Source organism: Myodes glareolus, chromosome 7 (assembly GCF_982192425.1).
Source record: "Myodes glareolus chromosome 7, mMyoGla1.1, whole genome shotgun sequence".
In the NCBI taxonomy this organism is placed as follows: domain Eukaryota; kingdom Metazoa; phylum Chordata; class Mammalia; order Rodentia; family Cricetidae; genus Myodes; species Myodes glareolus.
In genome coordinates this window covers 69094424-69117490 of record NC_142032.1, presented here as the reverse complement: position 1 = coordinate 69117490, position 23067 = coordinate 69094424, and the positions used below count along the sequence as shown (strand labels likewise).

The 23067-nt window shown below is 47.4% G+C and overlaps 1 protein-coding gene across 2 annotated transcripts in view; it reads left to right on the top strand.

Annotated features, from left to right (window-relative positions):
• The window catches only part of Dock1 (dedicator of cytokinesis 1), a 502998-nt gene that overhangs the window by 462326 nt on the left and 17605 nt on the right, over positions 1-23067 (top strand). For both annotated transcript variants that reach the window (XM_085693243.2, XM_085693242.2), the window contains exons 40-47: positions 606-710; positions 4690-4831; positions 4956-5034; positions 6874-6958; positions 10174-10260; positions 12184-12360; positions 13261-13344; positions 18347-18484. In XM_085693243.2, coding sequence (XP_085549369.1) covers positions 606-710; positions 4690-4831; positions 4956-5034; positions 6874-6958; positions 10174-10260; positions 12184-12360; positions 13261-13344; positions 18347-18484 — 897 coding nt within the window. The remainder of the gene's footprint in view (positions 1-605; positions 711-4689; positions 4832-4955; positions 5035-6873; positions 6959-10173; positions 10261-12183; positions 12361-13260; positions 13345-18346; positions 18485-23067) is intronic.

The following is a 23067-nucleotide window of genomic DNA, read 5'->3' as shown; positions in this document are numbered from 1 at the left end:
GTCCTTTATCTGCGGGGTGACTGGAGCCCATGAGCATTCACTTTTTATTCTCAAGTAGGCCAGGGCGTTAAAGCGTCCATTGCGGTGCATAACAAGTGCTGACTGACATCCTAGGTGCAGGGTCCTGACGGTTCAGAGTCTCTGAGAGTTTCAACTGGTTTAAAGCCCTCACCTCTTCCACAAGAGGAGGCAGACAGGTAGTGGCCAGAACCTTGTCATGCCAGAGCATCCTATCATGCCAGGGCGGCCTTCTCAGCCGTGCCTTTTTTGTGTGCAGGGGACCACGTTTATGACGGGACGTTTGTCTGTAATTTAGAGCAGAACAATTCTGTCCTTCAGATTCTCCCAGCATCCGACCTGTATCCTTTCAAAACAAGCAAACAAATGCTAAGAATGCAGGAAAATCATCCTCTTGGATTATTGAAAATACCCCCAAGTCACAAGTGACCAAAGGTTTAGGGTACCTTGCTGGACAGTATGAAAAGTCATGTCAAAACTACCGGATTCTCTCAGGTGCCGTCCTCAGGTCCCTAACAAGAATCCTGAAGGGTGGATGTGCCAATTCTCTGCTCAGCCCTGAAGTGAGTTTTCATTTTTCTTTCCAGAAAAAGCAGGCGCAGTTTTATGAGAACATCGTCAAGGTAATAAGACCCAAGCCAGACTACTTTGCCGTTGGCTACTACGGGCAAGGATTCCCTTCATTCCTCCGGGTGAGTCTGAGTCTTCTTGTTCTGAGTGAGTCACTGGCTCAACAGAGAGACCCCTTTCAGTCTTGGTGTTTCACCCAGGAAAGTCGTATGCTGATTCTAGGGTGCCAGAGAGAGACCAAGAATATTTTCTTTAATTACATGAGAACTCTGGTTACATATACGTGTGTGTGTGTGTGTGTGTGTGTGTGTGTGTGTGTGTGTGTTAATTCATAAAAGAACTCTCCTCAGAGATTTATGTATGCTTAATTGTGTCAAAGTATACATAACAATCTTGGGAGATGGTTCCTTGGGCAAAGCATTTGCCGCAAGTGTGAGTACTTAAATCCAGATCCCCAGAAGCTACATAAAGCCAGACTCAATGGCACTCACCTATAATACCTATAATGTCAACCTGCCTATACTTCCTCCCTGGGCTACTGGTCCATCAGAGTTTTATTAATGTGAGTGACAAGTCTTTACAGTGTACAAGAGCACTATCTCACAGCAGTTATGAATACTTGCTGCCCTTCAGGAGACCAGATTTAGGTTCTCACACCCAGGTCAGGTGGATGAAATCCACCTGTAACTCCTGGGATCCACCTGTAGCTCCATTGGATCAGCTACCTTCCTCTGGCCTCCATAGGTACCATCTCACATATGCACGCGCATGCACACACACACACACACACACACACACACACACACATGCACACACACACAAAAATACAAACATACAAAAGGCATGTAGTAGAAGTTGTCCAATTTTGCAAAAATTTTATTGTCTTTATGTGTGCCCCAACATGTCAGTGGCCCAAGGGAGAGGCCAACGTTGGAACAGGCACACTCATGTGCATAGAGTGTTAGAATCTATGCCCCAGGAACAGAATCCCCCTGTGACATGGCGGCCACCAACCATGAATATAGTTACCTATAACTCCAACAGCAAAGCAGCAGCCTGCCTGAGTGTGTGGCGACAGCCCCCAGGGAGGCGTGCTGCAATCCAGCCTAGAGCACTGGTCCTGCAGGCTCCAGGGACCATCCTGGGTCACTTCCACCGTCAAAGGACAAAATGTGAAGTAAGAATAAAGAGTTTAACATGCTTGATTAATACTGAGCTGACTTTCCCAACACACCTGAATGACTCTGCCGGGCTGTAGCAATATATTCATTACGCTTCACAGATCGCCTGGCAGGGGTCAGTCTGACAATGACATTACCAGTTACCAAAAAGTGGGCGGAATGTTTAGCAACTTCACGCTGCCAGGAGAGCAGACACTGAGTTATCTCGCCTTCCCCTTGGCACTGTTTTTCCCCATAAATCGAGCTCGTTGCTTTTTTGCATTCTTATTAATATTTATAATTCTCACAAGGAATAAATATCTTTGACTGTATGTGTGTTCTCCCCCGCCCTGTTTTCGTGGTTGGAGGGACGACCGCAGAATGCAAAGTAATGGGCATTTCTGGAAAATACTATTAGTGTTTTCATCTATAACTCTAGTGTTTTCCTATTAAAGCCTTTATGTATTTTTATTATTGTGCCTTCTTCGAGGGTAAAGCTTAATAAATGCATTCTACTTTCGGAGTGGCCCGCTTTCTAGTAAATCTGTGCCTTCCTGAGATGTTTGGCTTCCTAGGGCCTCACAGGAGGCCCAGATTCTGTATTTATATTTCTAATTAAGACTACATATTACTTTGCTTTCTGCTTGACATTTTTCTACCAGAGGAAAAATAGGGCATTTGTTTCTTCCATAATCATACATCAAGTCATACCTAAGTACAAAGTGGGGTGTAGGGGGGGGATCCACACCTTAAACTGTTACTTCCTTAGTAATTTGTTAAAGTGCACAGTAAATTGGGATTTGAAAGGGGGATTATTCAGATCTTTTTGGACTGTTATAACAGAACACCTTAGACAGGGTGGCTAACAAAATGCATTGTTCACAGACCGGGAGGCTGGGAAGTCCAGGCTCAAGGGGTCAGAGGAATCCCTGTCTGGTAGGATGGGAGAGAAAAAACTTCTAGAGACCTTTGTGGATCCAGTCCCTTCCCAATGCCCATACCCGCTCAGTTACCATTACCTTGGGGACTCTAGTTCAGTGTGTAGAAGGTAGAAGTGTTACAAGGGCATTCGGGCCGCAGCAGGGGTAGCTAATTGCATGACCTAGGAGTCCCCCTTATCTCTGTGAAAACTAGTCAATTCGTTAAGTTTTGGTTTACAACTTAGTCAACACAGGTCTAAGAATGTGTAGCAAAATACTGTACCTGTCTCTTACTGGCCCCTCTCCTCTGTCTTCCTCCTTCTCACTGCCAACAACCTCTATCTGTCCGTGGACAGCCACTAATAAGCCAAGGGTGCACTAGCATAACTAGCTGATGCAGAGAAGCTTCTGATTGGACAGAAGCAACCAAGGAGAGGACTAGGCAGGTGGGAGAGGCAGCAGCCTTCAAATGACAGCAGCAGCGTTATGTTCTAGCCGCTGACACCCGTTTGTCACTCGGCTGACCTCCACACACCTCTGGTCCTTGAAGAGATCTGATATATGTCTCAAGACTCTTCCTTCCAGATGTATGTAGAGTGACTGCCTCGAATCTACATAGAGAAGCCCCCCCCCCCACAGTGTAGCCCGTGGAAGGGGAGTGCCCATCCACCGAAGCCCACACCAGATTTAGCTGGCTTTGGGAACAGCTTCCCGTGAAATCTAGATTGGAGAATGTTACTTAGAAAAAGACAAAAATCAGTCCCAAAGGGTTGTGTAGACTTTATCATTGTTGAGTAAGGATCATACAGAGCTCCTCTTGCTGGTCAGAAGTCCAGCCTCCAGGTTTCAGGGAGGCCAGGAGTCTTCGTATTTTGTCTAGTTCCTCTTTCCGCCATCTCTGCTGATCTCGATATGACACCCAGAGTCTGGTCCCACTCTGAGGACCTCCCCTTAGTCCCCTGCAGAGCTGGATTCTTCGGAGCAGGAGAGAGATGACTTAATGAGAGCTACAGGGGAGAGGCAGCTGCCGCTGGCGACTGGATTCTCATGCAGGCTCTTTGCTGTGCCTGGGAGCTCAATTGACACGCAATTCATATGAGAGAAGCTTAAAAATTAATTAGTCTTACATGTTCATGGGTATTCCCACAAGATGATCAGTCCCAAATATATGACCAGAGTTGATGCTTTTTTGACAAAGAACAATGATTCAATGAAATAAAAGCAGGACCAACAGCTCTCTCGACAGGATAGCAACTTCTGGGGAGGTTACTGAGGAAGACAGATAGAGTGGGACACAGAAGCTCAGGGAGAGCCTGGGTTACTTTCTAGCTGGTTATCCAGGTTGGCTGCAGTGGAGTGTGGAGGACACCCACCCCCCAGTAAGAATCCTTATTACTTCCTTGAAAGTCGAGGCTGACAGGTGTGGAGGCACATGCCTTTAATCCCAGCGTTTCGGAGGCAGAAACTGGTGGCTCTCTATGAGTTTGAGGTCAGTCTGTTCTACATAGTGAGTTACAGAACCACCAGAGATACATAATAGAGACACCATGGAGAGAGAGAGGAGAGAGAGAGAGAGAGAGAGAGAGAGAGAGAGAGAGAGAGAGAGAAGGAAGAAGAGGTTGAATGACCCCTAGACTGGTCACAGTTCTGTGAGCAGATTCAGCTTTAAATAATCACTTGTGGGAGGCATTTCTCCATGCACCATGTGGGTTCCAGGGATCAAGCTTAGGTTGCCAGGCTTGGCTACAAGTGCCTCTACCTACTGAGCCATCTTGTTGGCCTCCTCTATAGTTTTTTTAATTGGTTGATAGCGCTAAGAACGAAGCTCGTGGGGAGTCCTCCGCCATATGTATTTGAGTGCTCTTGATTAGAGCATGCAGCTGCAGGTGATTCTTCAGTGCCGTGACTTCAAAAGGGAAAATCAAAACTATCAAAGACGTTTCGCAGAGCAGCGCCCCTGTGTGGGAGCTTTCCTCGGTCCTTCCCCTGTGGTGTTCTTTAACAGAAATCATTGTTTCCAGGGAAAAGTGTTCATCTACCGAGGAAAAGAATACGAGCGACGGGAAGATTTTGAAGCTCGGCTACTAACTCAGTTTCCCAATGCTGAGAAAATGAAGACAACATCTCCACCGGGCGATGACATCAAGACTTCTCCTGGCCAGTGTATCCTTTAAGGCAGCAGGAGGGCCGTTCCTGGGAACAGTTGATGTACTGGTGCTTTCGGATGGCAGGGCTTCTTCTGGTTGTCCTGTGTGCTGTCATTTGGTCCTTAACTCTCTGCCCTCAGACATCCAGTGCTTCACAGTGAAGCCCAAGCTAGATTTGCCCCCGAAATTTCACCGGCCGGTGTCTGAACAGATTGTAAGGTAACCATGCCAGCTTTAATTACCATTAGGAGGCAGCAAGATGCTAACGATGGGGCTGTTGCTTATAACTCTACTTTTTTATGTGTGAACTTTAACCTTTGAAGAACATCTCAGATGGCTTTTTTCTACCCTTTCCCAAGAACAAGGGAAAGTAGTGATTTCTGATACCCACAAAAGGGAAGGAAAGTAATTAGAGGGGTGCACAGAAGATTCCTCCCCTAGTGTCTTGGAAGATGAAACCCAGAAGAGAAAAGGTAGCCTTGGTTTTCCTTAGAGACCACATGTTCAGAGTAGACTCCCCACCAGTGTGCAAACTCCTCCCTGCCCCTACTCTCTGCAGATGTGGGCTCGCTGCCTTTTATGAACAGACATCTTAGTATTTGCTCCCCATGCGATGCAAAGTGAAAACCTCTGGCCCTAGGGTTAGAGGAATGAATCATTGCATTGGTAAAGCACCTGCCTTGCCAGCATGAAAACCCAGTTCAATACCCCAAACACACATTTAAAAAAACAAAAAAACAAAAGCCACCAGGTAGGGTGCTTCAGGCTTTAACCCAGCGATGGCAAGACAAGAAGCAAAGACAGGAAAATCCTCATAAACTTCCTGGTTGGCCAACGAAGCCTATTTAGGAAAATTCCTGGCTATTGAGAGACCTTGTCTCAAACAAAAATTGGAAGGTGCCCGAAGGACCGTTCTCAGGGTTGTCCTCTGACCTCTGCACATGCACATGTTCACCTTTCCACACGTGTGTACCCCCATGTGTGAACACACAGACAGGGTCATGCAGTGGTATTTAAAGCATGCTTTTCCCTGTGGGATGAACTGTGCCTGATGGACAGGGTAGCTCTGTCGAGTCAGCCTCCCCAGTGGCTCTTTGATGTGGTGAGTTCTTTATTTGATCTCTGCCCTGCTGGGGGCTGCAGCCTCTTTGATGCCTGCTCTGCCTCTGGTCTGTTTGTTTGGCATCCTGTTGCATCCTGGCGGTTGTGGAAACAAACCAGAACTGCCTGTTTGTAGCGAGTTTGTTCACAGAAATGCAGCATTAGTCAAATAGAGGATTAACGGTGCTCTCAGATGGCACTGGGTACATTCTCTCTCTCTCTCTCTCTCTCTCTCTCTCTCTCTCTCTCTCTCTCTCTCTCATACACACACACACACACACACACACACACACACACACACACACACACACTTCACAAGCACCAGCTCATCTCTCCCCTAAGGAAGAGAGACAACAGGCTGTTTATGGCCCTGCACACCACTCTGGAATCTGTTAAACCTGTACCTCAAAAGTCTGAAAACAGAGTGCATGTTTCTTTTTCAATTTATATAAAGTTAGCTGTCAAGTTATTCAGCTAGCTGGGACAGAGGCAGGTGGATCTATGTGACTTCAAGTGTAGCTTGGTCTACATAGCAAAGTACAGGTCAACCAGCACTACATAATGAATCTCTCTCTCTCTCTCTTCCCATACACACACACACACACACACCACTAAAATGACACATTATTGATTTTTGCCATTTTGAGCACACCTGTTGAATCCACGGGCCCTTTTTCTCTTCTTCACATCACCTTCCTAAGCTTTTTCCAGGTCCACCTGCCTGCATCCCTTCCTCAGCATCTCTTCTCCCCTGAGCACTGGCAAAGACAAAGAGGTGAAAGTCTCATCAGCCTTTGTGCTGTCACCGTCTCCCTTCAGGGGCCAGCCGGAGAGTGGGCCAAGACCATAGCTTTAGGTCAAGGTTGGGGACACTTCCCGTGATGTATTGTGAGGCCAACCCTGAAGCCCCCCACTTCTGTCTAAAAACCAAGGTGCTTACGTTTTCTCTCTCTACAGTTTTTACAGGGTGAATGAGGTCCAACGGTTTGAATATTCTCGGCCAGTCCGGAAAGGGGAGAAAAACCCAGACAATGAATTCGCGGTAATTAAAAAACAGCAACATCTACAACATTGTAACAAAACTCAAAACGCCTCACCTGTTCTCCCAGCCACAGAAGGACCTGGAGAGCACATTCCCACCAGGCCACCACGGACAGTGTTAAATATCTCTGTACCTCCTATGCAGACTTCCTAGGCATTACACTCCAGGCTGCGGAAAGCTAGTAGCATTTCATATAGCCTATTAGTGAGCAAGCAGAGACATCTAAGAGTGAACCAATGGCATCAGGCACTGGGTGTTCCCTTCCGGTGACTCTCAATGCCCAGAACGCCAGAGGCTTATTTGGCCTTGGGTGGCAATGGCAGTAAGGTGAGGCCACCACCAAGCCTCCCTGGAGTTTATCACACTGCGGCGGGTTTCCAGACATTCTGGACTGGGTGATCTTGTGTGGCATCATGCCATGCATCTCTAACCTGAACCCAGTCATCTTCCTGACTGTCTCCCTGGTCATGACAACCAATCCGGGCTCCAGACCCTGCCAGATACTTCTTCCTTTACATAGCCATCACATTAGCCTTGGAAATAGTAGCACATGTCTGTATAGTCTTTTAGAAATTAGCCGTGCAGGGCTGGGGAGATGGCTCAGTCAGTAAAGTGCTTACCTTACAAGCGTGAGGACCTGAATTCCATCCCCTGAACCCGTGTCCAGTAGGCTTATAATCCCAACATTGGGGTGACAAGGTGAGGTAGGGCCCTGGAGCTCGCTGGTCAGCCACTCTGACTTACTAGGCAAGCCCCGGGTCTCAATAAGGAATCCTGTGTCACAAAATAAGGTGAACAGTACCCAGAGGAACCTAGCCAAGGTTGACTTCTGCTCTCTACCTATACACACTCACACACACACACACACACAGAGAGATACTCAACAAAACTGTACAAGTGAATCAATTTAATGGACCCATATCAAAAGGCAGGCATCAGACAAGTCTGACACATTAACACCTTTCTTGCTAGAACTCCTCCCTGCAGAATCCCTCTTCAGACCCATAATGCAAGGGGACCTGAGCCCCTGAATGACAGCAAGAACCAGCCCTACTAAAATGGCTTTCTTTGGTAGTCAAGATGCCTTTGGGGTACAGGAAGCCAAAGGTGACTATCATCCACACCTAAGTAAATCAGGTTTTAGAGACTACTTTCAGGGCTGCCTTGGGCAGAGAGGCATTGACCCTCCCTCTGCAGGAATACTGGGGCAAAACCTGAGTTTCCTTCACAGCTCCTGGCAGTTCCCTTAGTGATGGCCCCTCTGGGCCCCCAGGCCAGAGTCCTTGTGTGTTGACAGGAGCTTGGAGTAAGGTGACTCCTTATTTCAAGATGAAGGTTGGGCTCCTCAGCCAGTGCTAACATCCCAACCCTGTAGTTCCTGGTCCTCGCAGTATGACTAGGGTCAGCGTCTAGGCACAGACAACCTGGACGTCCGTGCTAACGATGACGTCACAGCTTTCTGAGTATTTCTTTCACCATCACAAATCACGTTCTTCTTTCTGCAGTGTCTGGGACCCGAGGATTTATTGACTTCCCCCACCCACCCACCCCCATCTTGCAGTATGTATGTTCTTACATTGTAAGGAATAGACACATGGAGGCCAAGCAGACTGCCGAAGAGCGCTCAGTGAGCTGGCAGCAGAGCTAAGAATAACCGAGACACCTGACATTTTGAGCTGTGCTAAGCCTCAGAGCTCGTGCTGTTTCTAGATGGCCCCAAAATCCCCCGATGGCCCCATTTGGGTCCTCACGCATAGATGAAGCATTCAGAAGCCCCGGGATTTAGCCCTTCACAGCCTGACAGAGGTTCAGGCTTCCAGAAAAAAAGCAGTGTTTTATGGTAGTGAGAAGCCTGATCCTGGCCCCTTCTACAGGCTTCAAACTCCATGGACAAATGCTAGAAAAACTGCCCTTTGAGGCCAAGAGCACCTATAAGCCTTACAGAGGGTGAAACTTGAGGAGCAAGGACCATTGAGGGGGAGACAACCGAGGGAGGATCCAAGTTAGGAACGGACCATGAAGCTGAAGATAAACGCAGAGTATTCACAAGGATACTGACGTGAAGGAGAAAGCAGACAGGCTCTGAAAGTCTACCCTTTCTCCAGCAAGCCCCTAAGAACACAGGCAGAGGAACATGGCCTGGGAGACAGATCTGCCTGTGGCCCTGAAGCTCCTATCGTCCGTCCCCTTGCTTTCCTCTGGAATATCAGAGGTTCTAAAGGACAGGCCAGCATTCTGTTATTGTCGCCCCATAACTTGTTCGTCTGGAAGGTTATTGTTTGCCCCTTTGCTAGAGCTGTCTACCAACCATTAAAGAGGCACAGAATTAGGCTCCTTGGTTTGAAAACATTTCTTGCAATGTATGAGATAGAGCTTTATGAAAAATATATTTTGGAAGATGATTCTATTTGAAATTTGCCTAGGGCTGAGGCTGTACCTTGCATAGTAGAATGCTTGCCTAGAACATACAAAAATGTAGGTTTGATCCCCAGCGTGGCGGACAATGAGTGAGTACTGTGGTGCATGCCTGTAATCCAAGCCACTGGATAACTCTTACATTTTAAATTGACCTGTATTTCTTGTCTACCCTCTGTCATGTGGCTCATGGCATGTTACTTCATTTTCTACACATCCTGCTTCCTCTGTATTTTCTGGCGTCTCCTCTGACTCTGACCTTTTTTACCCCAGCATCCTTAGTTTGGTTGCCCCACCCATACTTCCTGGATAGCTGCTGGCTATTCAGTTTTTTATTAAACCAATTTGAGTGACAAATTTTTACAGTGCACAAAAGGATTATTCCACAGCAGTCAAGAGGTCAATTTTAGGAAACTTTGTCTTTGATGCGTTTGTGCCTTTGAATTCCTTTTGAACCCTGGGAAAGGCTAACATAAAATTCATTTGGATGCCTCCCCCAAGCACACTTATTTCAGAGGGAACACCTATCATTCTGAGGTATTTATGTCACCCCTCCTCACCCACTACAATTCCATGCCAAACAGCAGAGAAACAAATTTGATAGACTTGAAACCTATGATGAGTTGTGGTTGTCAAATAGAACAAGGCTCCTAGGGTTCACACACACCTATCCAATGTGAACACAGCCCTTGTCCTGCTAGAAGACCCACATGCTGGGCTCACACAGAAACCCAACAGAACAGAGTCCCCTCCTGCTGGCACCCCCATCCTGACATGTATTGTGTGGGCTCTTCTTACAGAATATGTGGATCGAGAGAACCATCTACACTACGGCCTATAAGCTGCCAGGAATTTTAAGGTGGTTTGAAGTCAAATCTGTCTTCATGGTAAGGAAACTCCCCAGAAGGAAGTATCTGCCCTCCTTTCCCGTTGCATATGACAGACCCTCCATGTCCTCGAGGGCCTGTTCTATGCTCTGGACCCTCCAGACTCTTCAGTGCCTGTCACCACTGTGTGTACCTCAGAGCATCAATATCTCTCACCGCCTCCTGCATCTTATTCCCAAAGCTGTGTGGCCACCCCCAGGGCTATCTGACAAGAAATCCATTCCTTCTCACACATTAGTAAAGTCAGCCGTGGCTGCATTGCTTTGACAGGTCTTCTAACTAAATAGGAGTGTAAAGTACGTTCCCACTGATGCAAACACCCTACAAAACATCTTCCTGGTAGTTTTGTTGCCATTTAAATGACAAATAATGAGCAGAATTTACTCATTTCATATGAGAATCTATTCTTCCTTGGGCATATTTTTACAGACACGACGATTCCCATTTTATAAGCCAAACTTGGCCTTGCTATGGGACAGGGTTATTTTTGTTGTTTGGCTTTATTTATGAATGGGTATTTTACCTGTATATATGTCCTGTGTATGTCATGTGTTTCCAATGCCTGCTGAAGCCTAAAGAGAGGGTCTTGAATCCCTGATGATTGGAGTTTTAGGTAGTTGCGAGCCACCATGTGGATGCTCAGAATCAAATGCAGGTCCTCTGAAATACCCGTTCGTTGTCCTAACCACTAAGCCATCTCTAGCACTAGGTGGCAGTTTTATTTACACGAAACTTGTATTTATGGGTAGCCTCACAGGGTGGCTTCGCTAGCAGAGCTGCGCCATGGGTTTATTGCCAAGACTGAAATATTAAGCTTACGGCAATTGTCCATATAAAATGATGCAATAAAAGCATAAGGATGTGGTAGCCCACTTGGTAGAAGGCTTCTGCTGCGTGCACGAAGTCTTGGGTTCTATCCCCCACACCACATAACTGGGTGTGGCAGTGCACGCCTATAATCCCAGCAACACAGGAGGATTGGAAGTTCCAGTGTTATTTTCAACTGTGCATTGAATTTGAAGCCAGCCTTGGCGACATATGATATTCTGTCTCAAAAAAAAAAAAAATAGCAGACCAACAAACAAGAACAAACTAATTACAATACGCTTTTGTTCATGTATCTTCCCTGGGCTGGATCCCACTTCAGGAGATGGCTTCTGCCATTCAATTAACAGTGAGCCCCTGGAACACCTGGTGATTTGGCTTAAGGACTTGACTAATCTTGCCAATTTGGCTCTTCCCTTCTGTGTGTCCACCCCTCTTTTTTTCTCATGCCAATGAGAGCTCGGGGCCCTTCCATGAACTTGTATTTCCCTGCTCCACCAGATTCTCTCTACCCCACAGCAGCCAAGATGGAGACCCCCCTCCCACCCCCACTCAGAACCCTCAGGACCCTTTGCCTGCCCCTTCTGGGGACATGATCATTTTCCCACTCTGAGACCTTCATTCTCTATCCCAAAGCCACCTAGGTAGACAGAAGGCAGAGACCATTTAGGGAAGGTAGGCTGAGATCTGGTGAGAAACCCAATTAAAGTCCTCCAGATCTGCAGAAGACATGTTAATGCATGAATAGAATTTATTCATATATTCAGGAATATATACAGGTAAAATCCCATTCATAAATAAAACCAAACAACAAAATAACACTGTCCCATAACAAGGCAAAGTTTGGCTTATAAAATGGGAATTGTTGTGTCTGTAAAAATATGTCAAGGAGGAATATAGTTTCATGTGAAATGAATAATTTCTATTCATTCATAAAATATTCTATTCGTTTCAGAGTGAATTTTCATAACTCCAAATACCTTTATTTTCACAGAAACCAGGTGTTAGACAGAAAGTGTCCAGGAGGCCAGGGAGGCCGCCTCACTTGGGCACACTGCAGTAGCTGGAATCATGCCCACTGTGTTCTCTTCCTTGTAGGTAGAGATCAGCCCACTGGAGAACGCCATCGAGACGATGCAGCTGACCAATGACAAGATCAGCAGCATGGTCCAGCAGCACCTGGATGACCCGGGCCTGCCCATCAATCCCCTGTCCATGCTCCTGAATGGCATTGTGGATCCCGCTGTCATGGGTGGTTTTGCCAACTATGAGAAGGCACGTGACATACCTGGGATGGGCTGAGCATTTCCAAACTCCATCCCTGGGACCCCAAAACTATCCTGAAGAGTCACCCTCACTTTCCAGAACTCTTGGGGCCATTAAGGACATAAAGATCCCATTCTGGAGATAAGCAGGAGTCCAGATATTTACCCCAAAGAGATGGCACAGGAGGAGCTGAGTGGACTTCTGACTTTCAACAATAGTTCAGAGAGAATGGCAGAAACCAAAGAACATGGGGTACAGGCTAAATCAAGTCTGCCCTCCATAGCCCACTGCCCATTTTTGCAAATACTGGAGTTACATGCATTTATTTCTCTTGCCTCTGACAGTTTCCCTGACACAGCAATGACACATTTGAGACACTAAACAAAGCTGCCTATGGGGTCCACAAGACCAAACTTATTTTTCTGTTGGCCCTACACAAAAGAAACTTGTTGACACAGACTTAGACAGTGAAACCCAAGACCGAAAGCATCACCTTGTGATCTGGTCATGGTCACAGAAGAAAAGTTAGTACCCTCCCACCAATGTCTGTGTCCTCCAGACAAATAATTACCCAACTGGACTTAATAGAAGAGAAGAATAACAGCTATCAGGGTGAACTTCTAAACTTTGGTACAGCTGAGACAGCCGTAGCCATTGCTACTCAATAGGACCAAGCAATCTAGATCTGCTGTGGCCTTTCTGGACTCCTGCTGCCTCTGTGTTGCCTGTATTGTGTTTGACCTTGGGTCCTGGAGAGGGTCTAACCTTAGGTCTGCAAGGAGTGCCGTGGGAGGGCTGTGGGACTAGGTTATGCATGAATCTCTTCCCAAGGCTCCTATGTGCAATGCTGTGCTAGGCAATCACGTGTAAACAGCTATCACATGTAACCTGGTCTCCCTGTCTCCATAGGCTTTCTTCACAGACCGATACCTGCAGGAGCATCCTGAGGCTCATGGGCAGATCGAGAAGCTCAAGGACCTGATAGCCTGGCAGGTTGGTATGGCTAGGAAAGGAAGATGTTGACCTGGGCCCCTTTGCATATATTCCTACCAGCCTGGCATCCTCTGGGTTAGCACAGTCGCAATGAAAAGGTCACATAAACACCCCCAAAATTCTGTGTCACTAATGAACAAGATCTGCTAGGAAACCTATATCTGACTGGGATTAATAGAAGGATATCTGATATCAAGGTGGACTCAGCAGCAGAAGCTCATGCCTCCGCCACTGTAGTCAGAGAGAGAGAGAGAGAGAGAGAGAGAGAGAGAGAGAGAGAGAGATTGATTATAGAGTAGCTGCAGCCTGCCCACCCCTTCCACTATGAAGAAGCAGCTCAGAAGGATGAATATCTTTGTGCTTGCCCAGAGATGGTTATGAATGTTCTGTTGCTTCCATTCTTGCTTCTAGGCCGACCCCTTCTGGCTGTCTACTTCAAGAGTAGGGTGCTCCAGAGGGCCCCTTGTATTTCTCTGGTGTCTGTGCCTCCTAGAGCCCCTGGGCTGGGTCTTCTACATGTACTCCATCTATGTTTGCTCTGCCATTGGAGCAACTTGCTGTGCATCTCACATAGGCAGGAAGGACATGACGGGTAGGGTATATGATCTTCATCACATGCAACCCCTCTATCCAGACTGCAGAAGGTAGGAGTGGGTCAGCCTGTGCTGGAGTTAGGAATAGACACGAGCTGTAGAAGTGGAGAGCTAGCCAACTTGTGCTAGAATTGGACAGGTACCCAGGCTGCATGCCTGGCTAAGCCTGGCCCTAGTCTCTTGAGTGGGCCTAAGGACACCAGACTCAGCGCAGAGCTGCCCCTCCTAGGAGACCTTTCTGGCATTCCATACTGACTCCTAAAAGAGTCTCATCCTGTAACATCTATGTCACCAGCACTTGGGAGACCACTTAGGGTGTGGGTCTGAGTTATACTTTGCAACCAAGGTGGAAGTCTTCAAAATTTGTGTTCAGATATGTAACACGACTGGATTTTCACAGCTCTAAGTGACACACACACACACACACACACACACACACACACACGGACCAGGTGTAATTGTGCTCCCCAGTCCCTTCTTCCCTCAGCTTCTGACATCTGCCCTTCTACTTTCTGTCTTTGTGAACCTGGCATCTTAAGACACTCTCGTGAGTAGAACTGAGTATGATTGGTTCTTTGGTGTGTCTTATTTCACTCCACATAACGACTTCAAGTTTCATCCATGTTGTAGCTTACGTTAGAATATCTTTGTAAGGCTAAGTAATTATTCTGCTGTGTGGACATGCCACAGTTTACCCGTTCCTCTGTCGGGGAGCATTTGGGTTGTGTCTGCCTTGTGACTGGTGTGAATAATGACGCAGTGAACATGCGTGCACACACACGCCTGCCGTCTCCCTGCTTTCTGGTCTCTGCATATCCTGGATGATAGATTTTCTGTAGCTTATAAAATCTAGGTCTGAAGTTTTCACCAGTTACCAAACTTATCTGAAGTGGCTGAGTCATCCTATACACCAAACAACTGATTTCTGCAGCTTCACCAAGACTTGTTATTATTTGGGTTTCCTTTTTTAAAAAAAAATGGACATTTTCATGTATGTGCAGCCCTATACATTTTTAAGGGAATTACATGAGAAAAAGATGTTTTGATCTTTTTTTCCGTATGTCTCTTGAGGTCTGATTGCCTTGGAATTGTTTCTGTGACATGATAAGGTCCCTCTCCACACCAAGGGAGGAACACTATTGGTCAATAGTGGTTTCTTCACTCGGAATGTAAGTCACGTCCATAGAAGCCCTGTGACTTTATTTTAAAAAGAAAAAGTGAGAAGGAGTTTATATTTTGGATGATTCCATTTGAGGCCCTAGAAACCAAGGGGGCACAGAACTCAAAACACCCCCAGAATGCTATAACACAAAAACTAGTTTGGTCTGTAGAAGTTCTATTGATTTTCCCCTCTGTAAGCTTTTACAGCAAATTGGATTTTATGAGTTTCAAGTCATACAGAGGAAAATAATTTGTTCCCCAGAGAGAGACTTTATGCCCACATCATGTCATCGCCCCTAATAACTATATTAAAAGATGAATTTTAAAGCAGCTCATGGTAAAGCTGAAAGAAAGAATCTGTTTTCTAGCGACTTCATTAAATGAGAGAGCAAAGGGAAAAATACATATTCAGAACATTACCTGCGATTTTGCTCTCATTTGCAAAAGTTTTGATATCTTCGTATCAGTAATTGAGTTGTATGTTCATTAAAAAACGAGAGCTTTACAGTTAGCCTTGTTCTCGTTTTGCTCATTAGTTTATTCAGTTTGAGTTTTTTCCTGAAATTCTATCTAGGCAGAGCAGGATTCCTCCTAGGAGGAGTCCCAGGGCTTGCTGGCAGTGTTACCTCACAGGTGTACGGCCATAGACAAACATGCCTACAGTATTGGTGAGACTGGCTGGCCAACCTCAGGCTGCTCCTTAGCTCTGCTTCATGATTGTGAAGACGAGGACAGTGATGATCTGGCCTCGCCAGCTGGAAGACTGGGCATGCTGCAGGCTGCCCCTGCAGACTTTGCAGTGAACTCTCAGTCAGGAACTGCTCCCTCAAAGGCTTGCCTCTCACTTTCCTCTGACACCCCTGCAGAGTGTCCAAAGACGAGCCCACACCTTCTCCTATTGAGCTATTATGCAGCATACTGATTTTCTTTGAAACGTGCAAAGATGAGAGACCTCACTCATCATCCCCAGCTGACAGTAGGCACTGCCCTTTCTGCAGGGGCCAGCGCCCTCAGCGCAGTGCACACAGCACTTCCCTGCTGCTGGCAGGACTTGGACCTCATCAGGGCACAGGTAACACGATGTTTGAGGAGGACACTATCGAGAAAGGTTTGAAGGTTTCACTTTGAACTCTGGAGGTGTGACTGGGAAAGCCCCCCCCCCACACACACACACATACACCTCTTCCAGAGTCTGAGGCTCTTTAGAAATAGCAGATTCCAAGGGTACCCATAGCGACTCAAACTGTGGGGCATAGTTTCTGGGTCTAATGGCATTTGTGTGGCAATCCTGAATGAGGTTAGGAATCTGCATGCCAAAGATATTTTGAGCATATGGAACAAAAGGGCCTCGAAAGACCATTTCAAGCCCGAGGTCTATGGCTTCCCTCCGTGTACTAAGCACCTCGTTTGTTGGACGGAGCCGCACGGGATGGCTTTTTATTTCCTTTCATTTAGGATCACAGCTGCAGCTCAGCTCCAAATAGACGTAGAAGCAGGGGCCAAATCCTACCCTATGAGAAGGCTTTATCTGCCCAGTGTCAGGGATGCCTGAGAGTTGTGTAATCTCTCACCTCGTAAATCTCGCCTGCCAAGCCACAGGTTCCAGCAATCCCAGTGCAAACAAGGGTCTCAACTCTCTCATCCAACAAGTATCCTCTTTGATACAAAGAATACTTTTGCCACCCGGCAACCATCACCACCCCCACCACCACCAAACACAGCATGGTTAGATTGTATTTTGCACGTTTGAAACAGCCGTTCTAAATCAGAATTGCTTTTAGTGTCTACAGTGACTATGGCTTCGCCTGTGACTATGGCGTCGCCTGGGGACAGCCTTCCCACACCTGCTCGCCTCCCCTCTTCCACAGACCACATATTTGCCATGCCACCCAACGTTGACCCAGCGTTGTTGTGTCGTTACCCCCCAGTTAGAACGCAGGAAGAGAAAGCCTGGCAGTGAGGATAAGGCTGGCCCTGGGCACATGACAACAAGCCCTGGGGAAGCTGGTATCTGCATGAAGAATTCATAGGGTCGATGAAAACACCCTCATTCTGAAGGTTCAACTGCACTCGGGTCTTTTGTGATAACTGGATAGTCATCATAAAATAATGGATTTAGGTCCAGATATCAGCAAAACCAACTTTTCTATCAGTGCCTTCTGAGCAGGCTGGGTGCTTTGAATATGGGGATACTTATGGGCCCCCCCCCCCTTTCCTGGAGTACAGGAGAGGCAGCAGCTGTGTGCTATAAAAGGAAGCAGAAACGGATCATGAGTTGATTCATCTTGCTAAGATTCCTTGAGTTTGTTCACATGAAACTCGATTGTGTATTTATTATCCCTCTCACTAACTGATAAATATGCTGGTTCGCATTGGTATTCTAGCTTATTAGGAAAATCAGTTTTTAATCAGTATCTTTATTTAATTATAAATCATTAAGAGGACGCCTCTTAGCTTGATTGCATTGAAGACTGACTAACTTCCAGTCTGGGTACCAGGGGAGAAGCAGAGTTCAGGGACAGAGTGGAGCCTGCTCCCTTGCCCACCCCCTAGCCGCAGCCGCTGAAGGGGTCTCTGCCACCGAGAGAATGAAAATGTCTCACGTGGCAATTTTAAAGGTCAGCATCGTTTCTGCGGAAGTGAAGTGTTGGTGTGGATCTCTTGTGACAGTAGTGTCGGCAGAGAAGCGATTATTTTTGGTTTTGAGGGAGAACAAATTTAGTTTTTCTTTCCAAGTCAGAATATCCGTCAGGACGATAGATCACCTCTAATTGGATTGTTATGTTTGGGGCAGGCTTCTCAATTGCCTATAAATACAATCTTCTCAGCTGATAAATGGGCTCTGCCATGACCTTTTGCTACCAGAACAAGGCACATGTGAGCACATTCAAAGCACACCTGTCCCCAGACTCCAGTGAGAAACACTGATGTTAAGTCTGTTTTGGGATGGATTGGGTGACAAGACTCCTCCCACCCCTGCCAAGTAACAGAGCACCCATCGTGTGGGGAGCTCCACCCTTGTTATGGTCCCCTCAAGACCCAAACAGTTCTTATTTAAACATTTTTGTCTCTGTGGGGTGGGGGGTGACCTACCTGCTGATGAGGTTAACCAGTCACTCTGATTTGGGAACAAAAGCAGGTGCAGCCAGCCTGCTGTTACATCCTCCTGCTGTGTCTTGCTCCATCTAGACTGTTCTCCCAAGTCAGGGCCACCGACCTGTGATTTTGTTTTTCTTTTCTTTTTTCAGATTCCATTTTTGGCTGAAGGGATCAGGATTCATGGAGACAAAGTCACTGAGGCCCTGAGGCCGTTCCATGAGCGCATGGAAGCCTGCTTCAAGCAACTGAAGGAAAAAGTGGAAAAGCAATATGGTGTCAGGACTATGGTGAGTGGCCAGGTCCCAGGAGAAGAGCATCCCATTGGAGCAGCGGGACTGAGGCCTCTGTCATGCCTGTTAGGAAATGGGGTGTCAGGGACCACAGCCTCTCATCGGCCCAGTTTAGGAGACTTGTCAGTTACCACATACCTTGCTCATCTTGTCTGAGTAGTCTGCTGTGGATGCTGATGCAGTCCAGGGTTCTTGGCAGGGCCCGTTAGAGAGTTAAAAGGGAGGGAAACATCTAGAGTGTGACGACAGGTAATAGAGGAGAAATTCTGAACACCACAAAGAGCAGCTAAAGAAAAGCGTTTGTCAGGGTTGAGGAAGCACACATGCAGCCAACACACAGAGGAAAAGACCCTCCGCAAAGCAGGTAGGAGTCAGGAAGCTGAAAAATCCGGGCTCTTCAGCTCCAGAGCTGGAGGGTCTTTTAGGTCTCCGAAGAGATTTCCTCCCCTAATCTAGGAGTGGTAAGTTTGATGGTTGTTTGACCCACAACTATTGTGTCCCCATCAGGGCCTTCAACTTGCCGAGTCAGTCCATCAACAGAGGGCCTGCTGGTGGGAGATAAAGCCTACAAGGCCGTTGTTTTAAACTGCCAGGCTTTCGTCTCAGGTCAAGTGGGTGAGGAATAACCCAGTTTTGGAAAGTTTGCCACTTTTATTACCTAGCTGTGGTCCTTCTCCCTGGCTGTCTGTCTGCCTCCTAGTCCCTCAGGGTCGTGCGGAAATTTCCCAGAGGTGCTTGGGGGGACTCAGTCAGGTTACAGAGCTCATGCCTGCAGACTTGCCATACATGGAAAGCCGTGTAACCCTCGGGCAGTAGCTCTCAGGGTGTCCCAAAGCAGAGATGGGGTGAGGCGATGCCAAGCTTGAGGTTGACGTGTGGCACACACCTTTAATCTCAGCACTTGGGAGGCAGAAGCAGGGAGAACTCTGAGTTCAAGGCCAGCCTGGTCTACAGAATGAGTTTCAGTACAGCACGAGCTACACAGAAAAGCCCTGTCTCAAACAACAAACAAATATGGCCAGTGGGCTACAGAAGATAGGTTTATTAGTAGCAAGCTTTCCTTGCCGCATTAGGACCAAAGTTCAATCCCCAAAATCCATGTGAAACAAAATAAAACAATAGGACAGGTATGGTGGCTCACACATGTAATCCCAGTGCTTGGGAAAACCAGGTATGATGGCACACACATGTAATCCCAGTGCTTGGGAAAACCAGGTATGATGGCACACACATGTAATCCCAGTGCTTGGGAAAACCAGGTATGATGGCACACACATGTAATCCCAGTGCTTGGAAGGCAGAGAGAGACATGCAGATCCCTGAAACTCAGTGACCAGTTCTGCCTGCACTTGTAGAGCTCCAGGCAAGGTGAGAGATCCTGTCTCATAATACAAGGTGGACAGCACCCGAGAAATTTACCTGAGGTTGTCCTTTGACCTCCACATGCATCAGCATACAAACACACGGGGCGGGGGGGGAGAGGGAGAGAGACCACTGCCAGGAAGGGAGAAGAGATGGGTTACTGGTGTTCTAAATTGTTGCTAATTGTTGGAGGAGGTAGGAATGATGCGGGTGGGGAGCAGGCAGGGATTTGAGTGGCAGGCTGGAGCCAGTGTAGACAAAGGCATAGCTATGACAGACGAGCACAAAAGGCTGGCACTGGAAAGACAAGCAACCTCCAAGAGCCATGAGCAGGGACAGCAGACTGTGTTCAGGACCTGAAGCAGAATGGCTCTGGTGATGAGTTCCTGGGAAGTTCCTGGGCTGGGACTGGGGTCAGAGGCGGGGCAGATGGACAGCTTTGGTTTCCAGCAGTGCAAGGAGCCCTGCAGCTGTGCTCTTACAGACAAGCCCCCACTGAGCATGGCTCACGGTGGAGCCTAGTCTCCAAACCCCAGGCCAGTGCTTTGTCACAGACCCAGCAGGCCATAAGTCTGATAGAAGAGAATCATCCTGGACTCTGTTGTGCAAACCAGCAGATGAGAACCTGAGCCTGCCAGCCCAGTGGGAGCCACTGCAGGTAAACAGCTCAGCATGCAGGTGCCTGGCCGGCCCTGCTGCGCTGGAGGACCCTTCTGCAAGTCAGAATCCTTGGGCAGTGCTTGATAGCTTGGTGCCCGCAGCTTGTCACAAGCAGGGTTGAGTGGCAAAAGTTCGTGGGTGTATCACAAGGCAGCTCTTCCAGAGTTTCGTGTTGCTTTGAAATTTTCTAGGAATTAAACAGTCGTTTAGGCTCCAAGTTTTTTTTTTTTTAAACTATGTGCAAAGCTTTCTGTTTGATTCTATTTGTTTCTATTTAATGCATCTTCCACAATTAAAGGAACCTGTCGGTCTTGCCTGGCACTTTTTACAACCCTCCTCCGCTATGAAATATCGTGGAGAATGCTTGCCATCAAGTACAAGTCAAAGCAGAAAGCTAGGGCAGGAAGGTAGCAATCGTGTGTGGGGAGGGGGATTTACGGAGGTTATGAGAGTCTCTTTTCAGACAGGTTTCCCTGGTACCTTGGCATCCATCCTTGACTCAAGACAAACAATTTCTGCATCACCTTCTCCAGATGGCATGCTTCTCTTAGTGGGGGCAGCCAGACGTCCCAGCCAGGGACAATAGACTTTCAGAGTGCAATCAGGAGACAGAATTCAGGGAGGATTTGCACCCAAGGGTACTACGATGCAGGTAGCAACCTTCCTGAGTCCTACTCCATCCTGGGGCCCAGAATGAGGCTATGAAGCCAGTCGTTCTGGGTAGACAATGGCACAGGCTGCAGCCTGTCCTTCTGTGAGGAATGTGTTCATAAAGGCAGTCTAGGAGGTACCTGTCTTGTCTTACCTGCTTTGGAAACCTACAAGCATCGCAGAATACTTTGAAAAGCAATATTATATCATCCTCTTTCCAAAAGGATGGGCTTTAAAATAAAAAAAAAAAAAAAAACCACAGAAAGGACATAAGCCATTTTGTCAATGTTTCTGAGCCAGCCTAAGCCGCAGAAAGGGATGCTCTAGACACTGACTATGTAATGCCAGCGCCTCTGCCTCTATTTTGTCAATTCTGGAGATCCAAGGAGACACTGCTTCCTGGATGAACACAGAACAGACTCCCAGAGACTCCCAGAATGGAAACAACTGAACCCTTCACTGCCCGCAGTGTTTGAGGGCATCTGCTTTTGCCCCCACACACATGAAATCTTTTTTTCTGTTTATTGTCCCTCTTGTCCTCTTCCTAAAGTCTGGTGAGGGCCAGGACACCTTGCTTGTCTCTGCTCTCTTTCCTCCACCCATCTCCTTACCTGAAACAAACCACCATTCAGGTAAGCTGGTGGTTGGGCCTCCAGACCCACGGCTCTAGGTGGCCCCTACTTCTAGTTCCCCGTGAGCTCCTTCCATCCCACAGCCCAGCACATCAGTGTTCCGCCCATCAGCTTCAGAGTTCGTCATCTATCTCTCACATTGACTCTAATGGCATCTCCCGGGCAGTGCTGGACCTCTTTACTTAGTGGGAGACTCAAACCAGCCCCCTACTCCAGGACTGCTTCTCATGGCCCCATACCTGGCTCCCACGAGGGACAACATGGTGCCTGAGTCTCCAGTCCACAGGTACCCTTTAAGTAGGCCAAAATGCACCTGCTTCTCCCCCTCCATGAAGTCACCTTGATCTAGCCACCTGGTCATGACTCAGTGAGCAGTCAACACTCAGGGTCATGGTTGGAAAGTATACTTCAGCCAGGAGGCAAAGGTTCAAAGTTCAGAGGTACAGGGCAGGGCCAGAGGGTTACTCTGTCTAGGAAGACCAAACTGAATTTTCTGTCCGGATACCAAGGCAACAGGACAAGGGCAACAGAAGCTGCCACCACCCTGTGGCAAACCTTATAACTCTCATATGCATCCATCATGAATCCTCACACTGGAGTCACAGTGAGAAGAGGGCTCTCTACAGGTTCTAACAGAAGCGTGCAGTGGTTTCTTGTTTTGCACACTATCACGCAATTGTTGCTAGAGACAAAGGTCTAGCCTGCCCTAACATCCTACTCCTAACCTGTTTGGCCCTGTGGCTGGAACAGGCAGACAGCAAGGCACTCCTGTTATCATGGCCTTGAGCTGCCTCTTGATCCTGGGTGAGATTCTAATTGCTTTCGATGGAACAAACGATAGTCTTAGTTGTAGAATTCTGGGCTCTACGCCGTGAAAAAGCGGGGAGACAGATGGTCCAGGAGAGCCCACAGCTCTCCTCAGTGAGTGCCCTTTATGTACAAATCTCCAACAAGAGTTCCTGACCATCCTTGACCCGATCCTACCCCTGACATCCTCCTTTTATACATCCCAAATTCATGTGCATCCCAACCAGGACTTAAGGTTACCTTGCCAGTCCTTGATGTTTGACAAAAGAAGGCTTGAACTGCTTCTCTGATTGTTCTACCTTCTGGCCCCAGTGGGCTTCTATGGACCCATGAGGACCCATGTCTTTTGGGAAGAACACAGACACAGTACACCACATGCTGGATGCTCTCAGGAATGGAGCACACAATGCCAGGACATCCCCCTACACACACACAAACACACACACACACACACACACACACACCAAC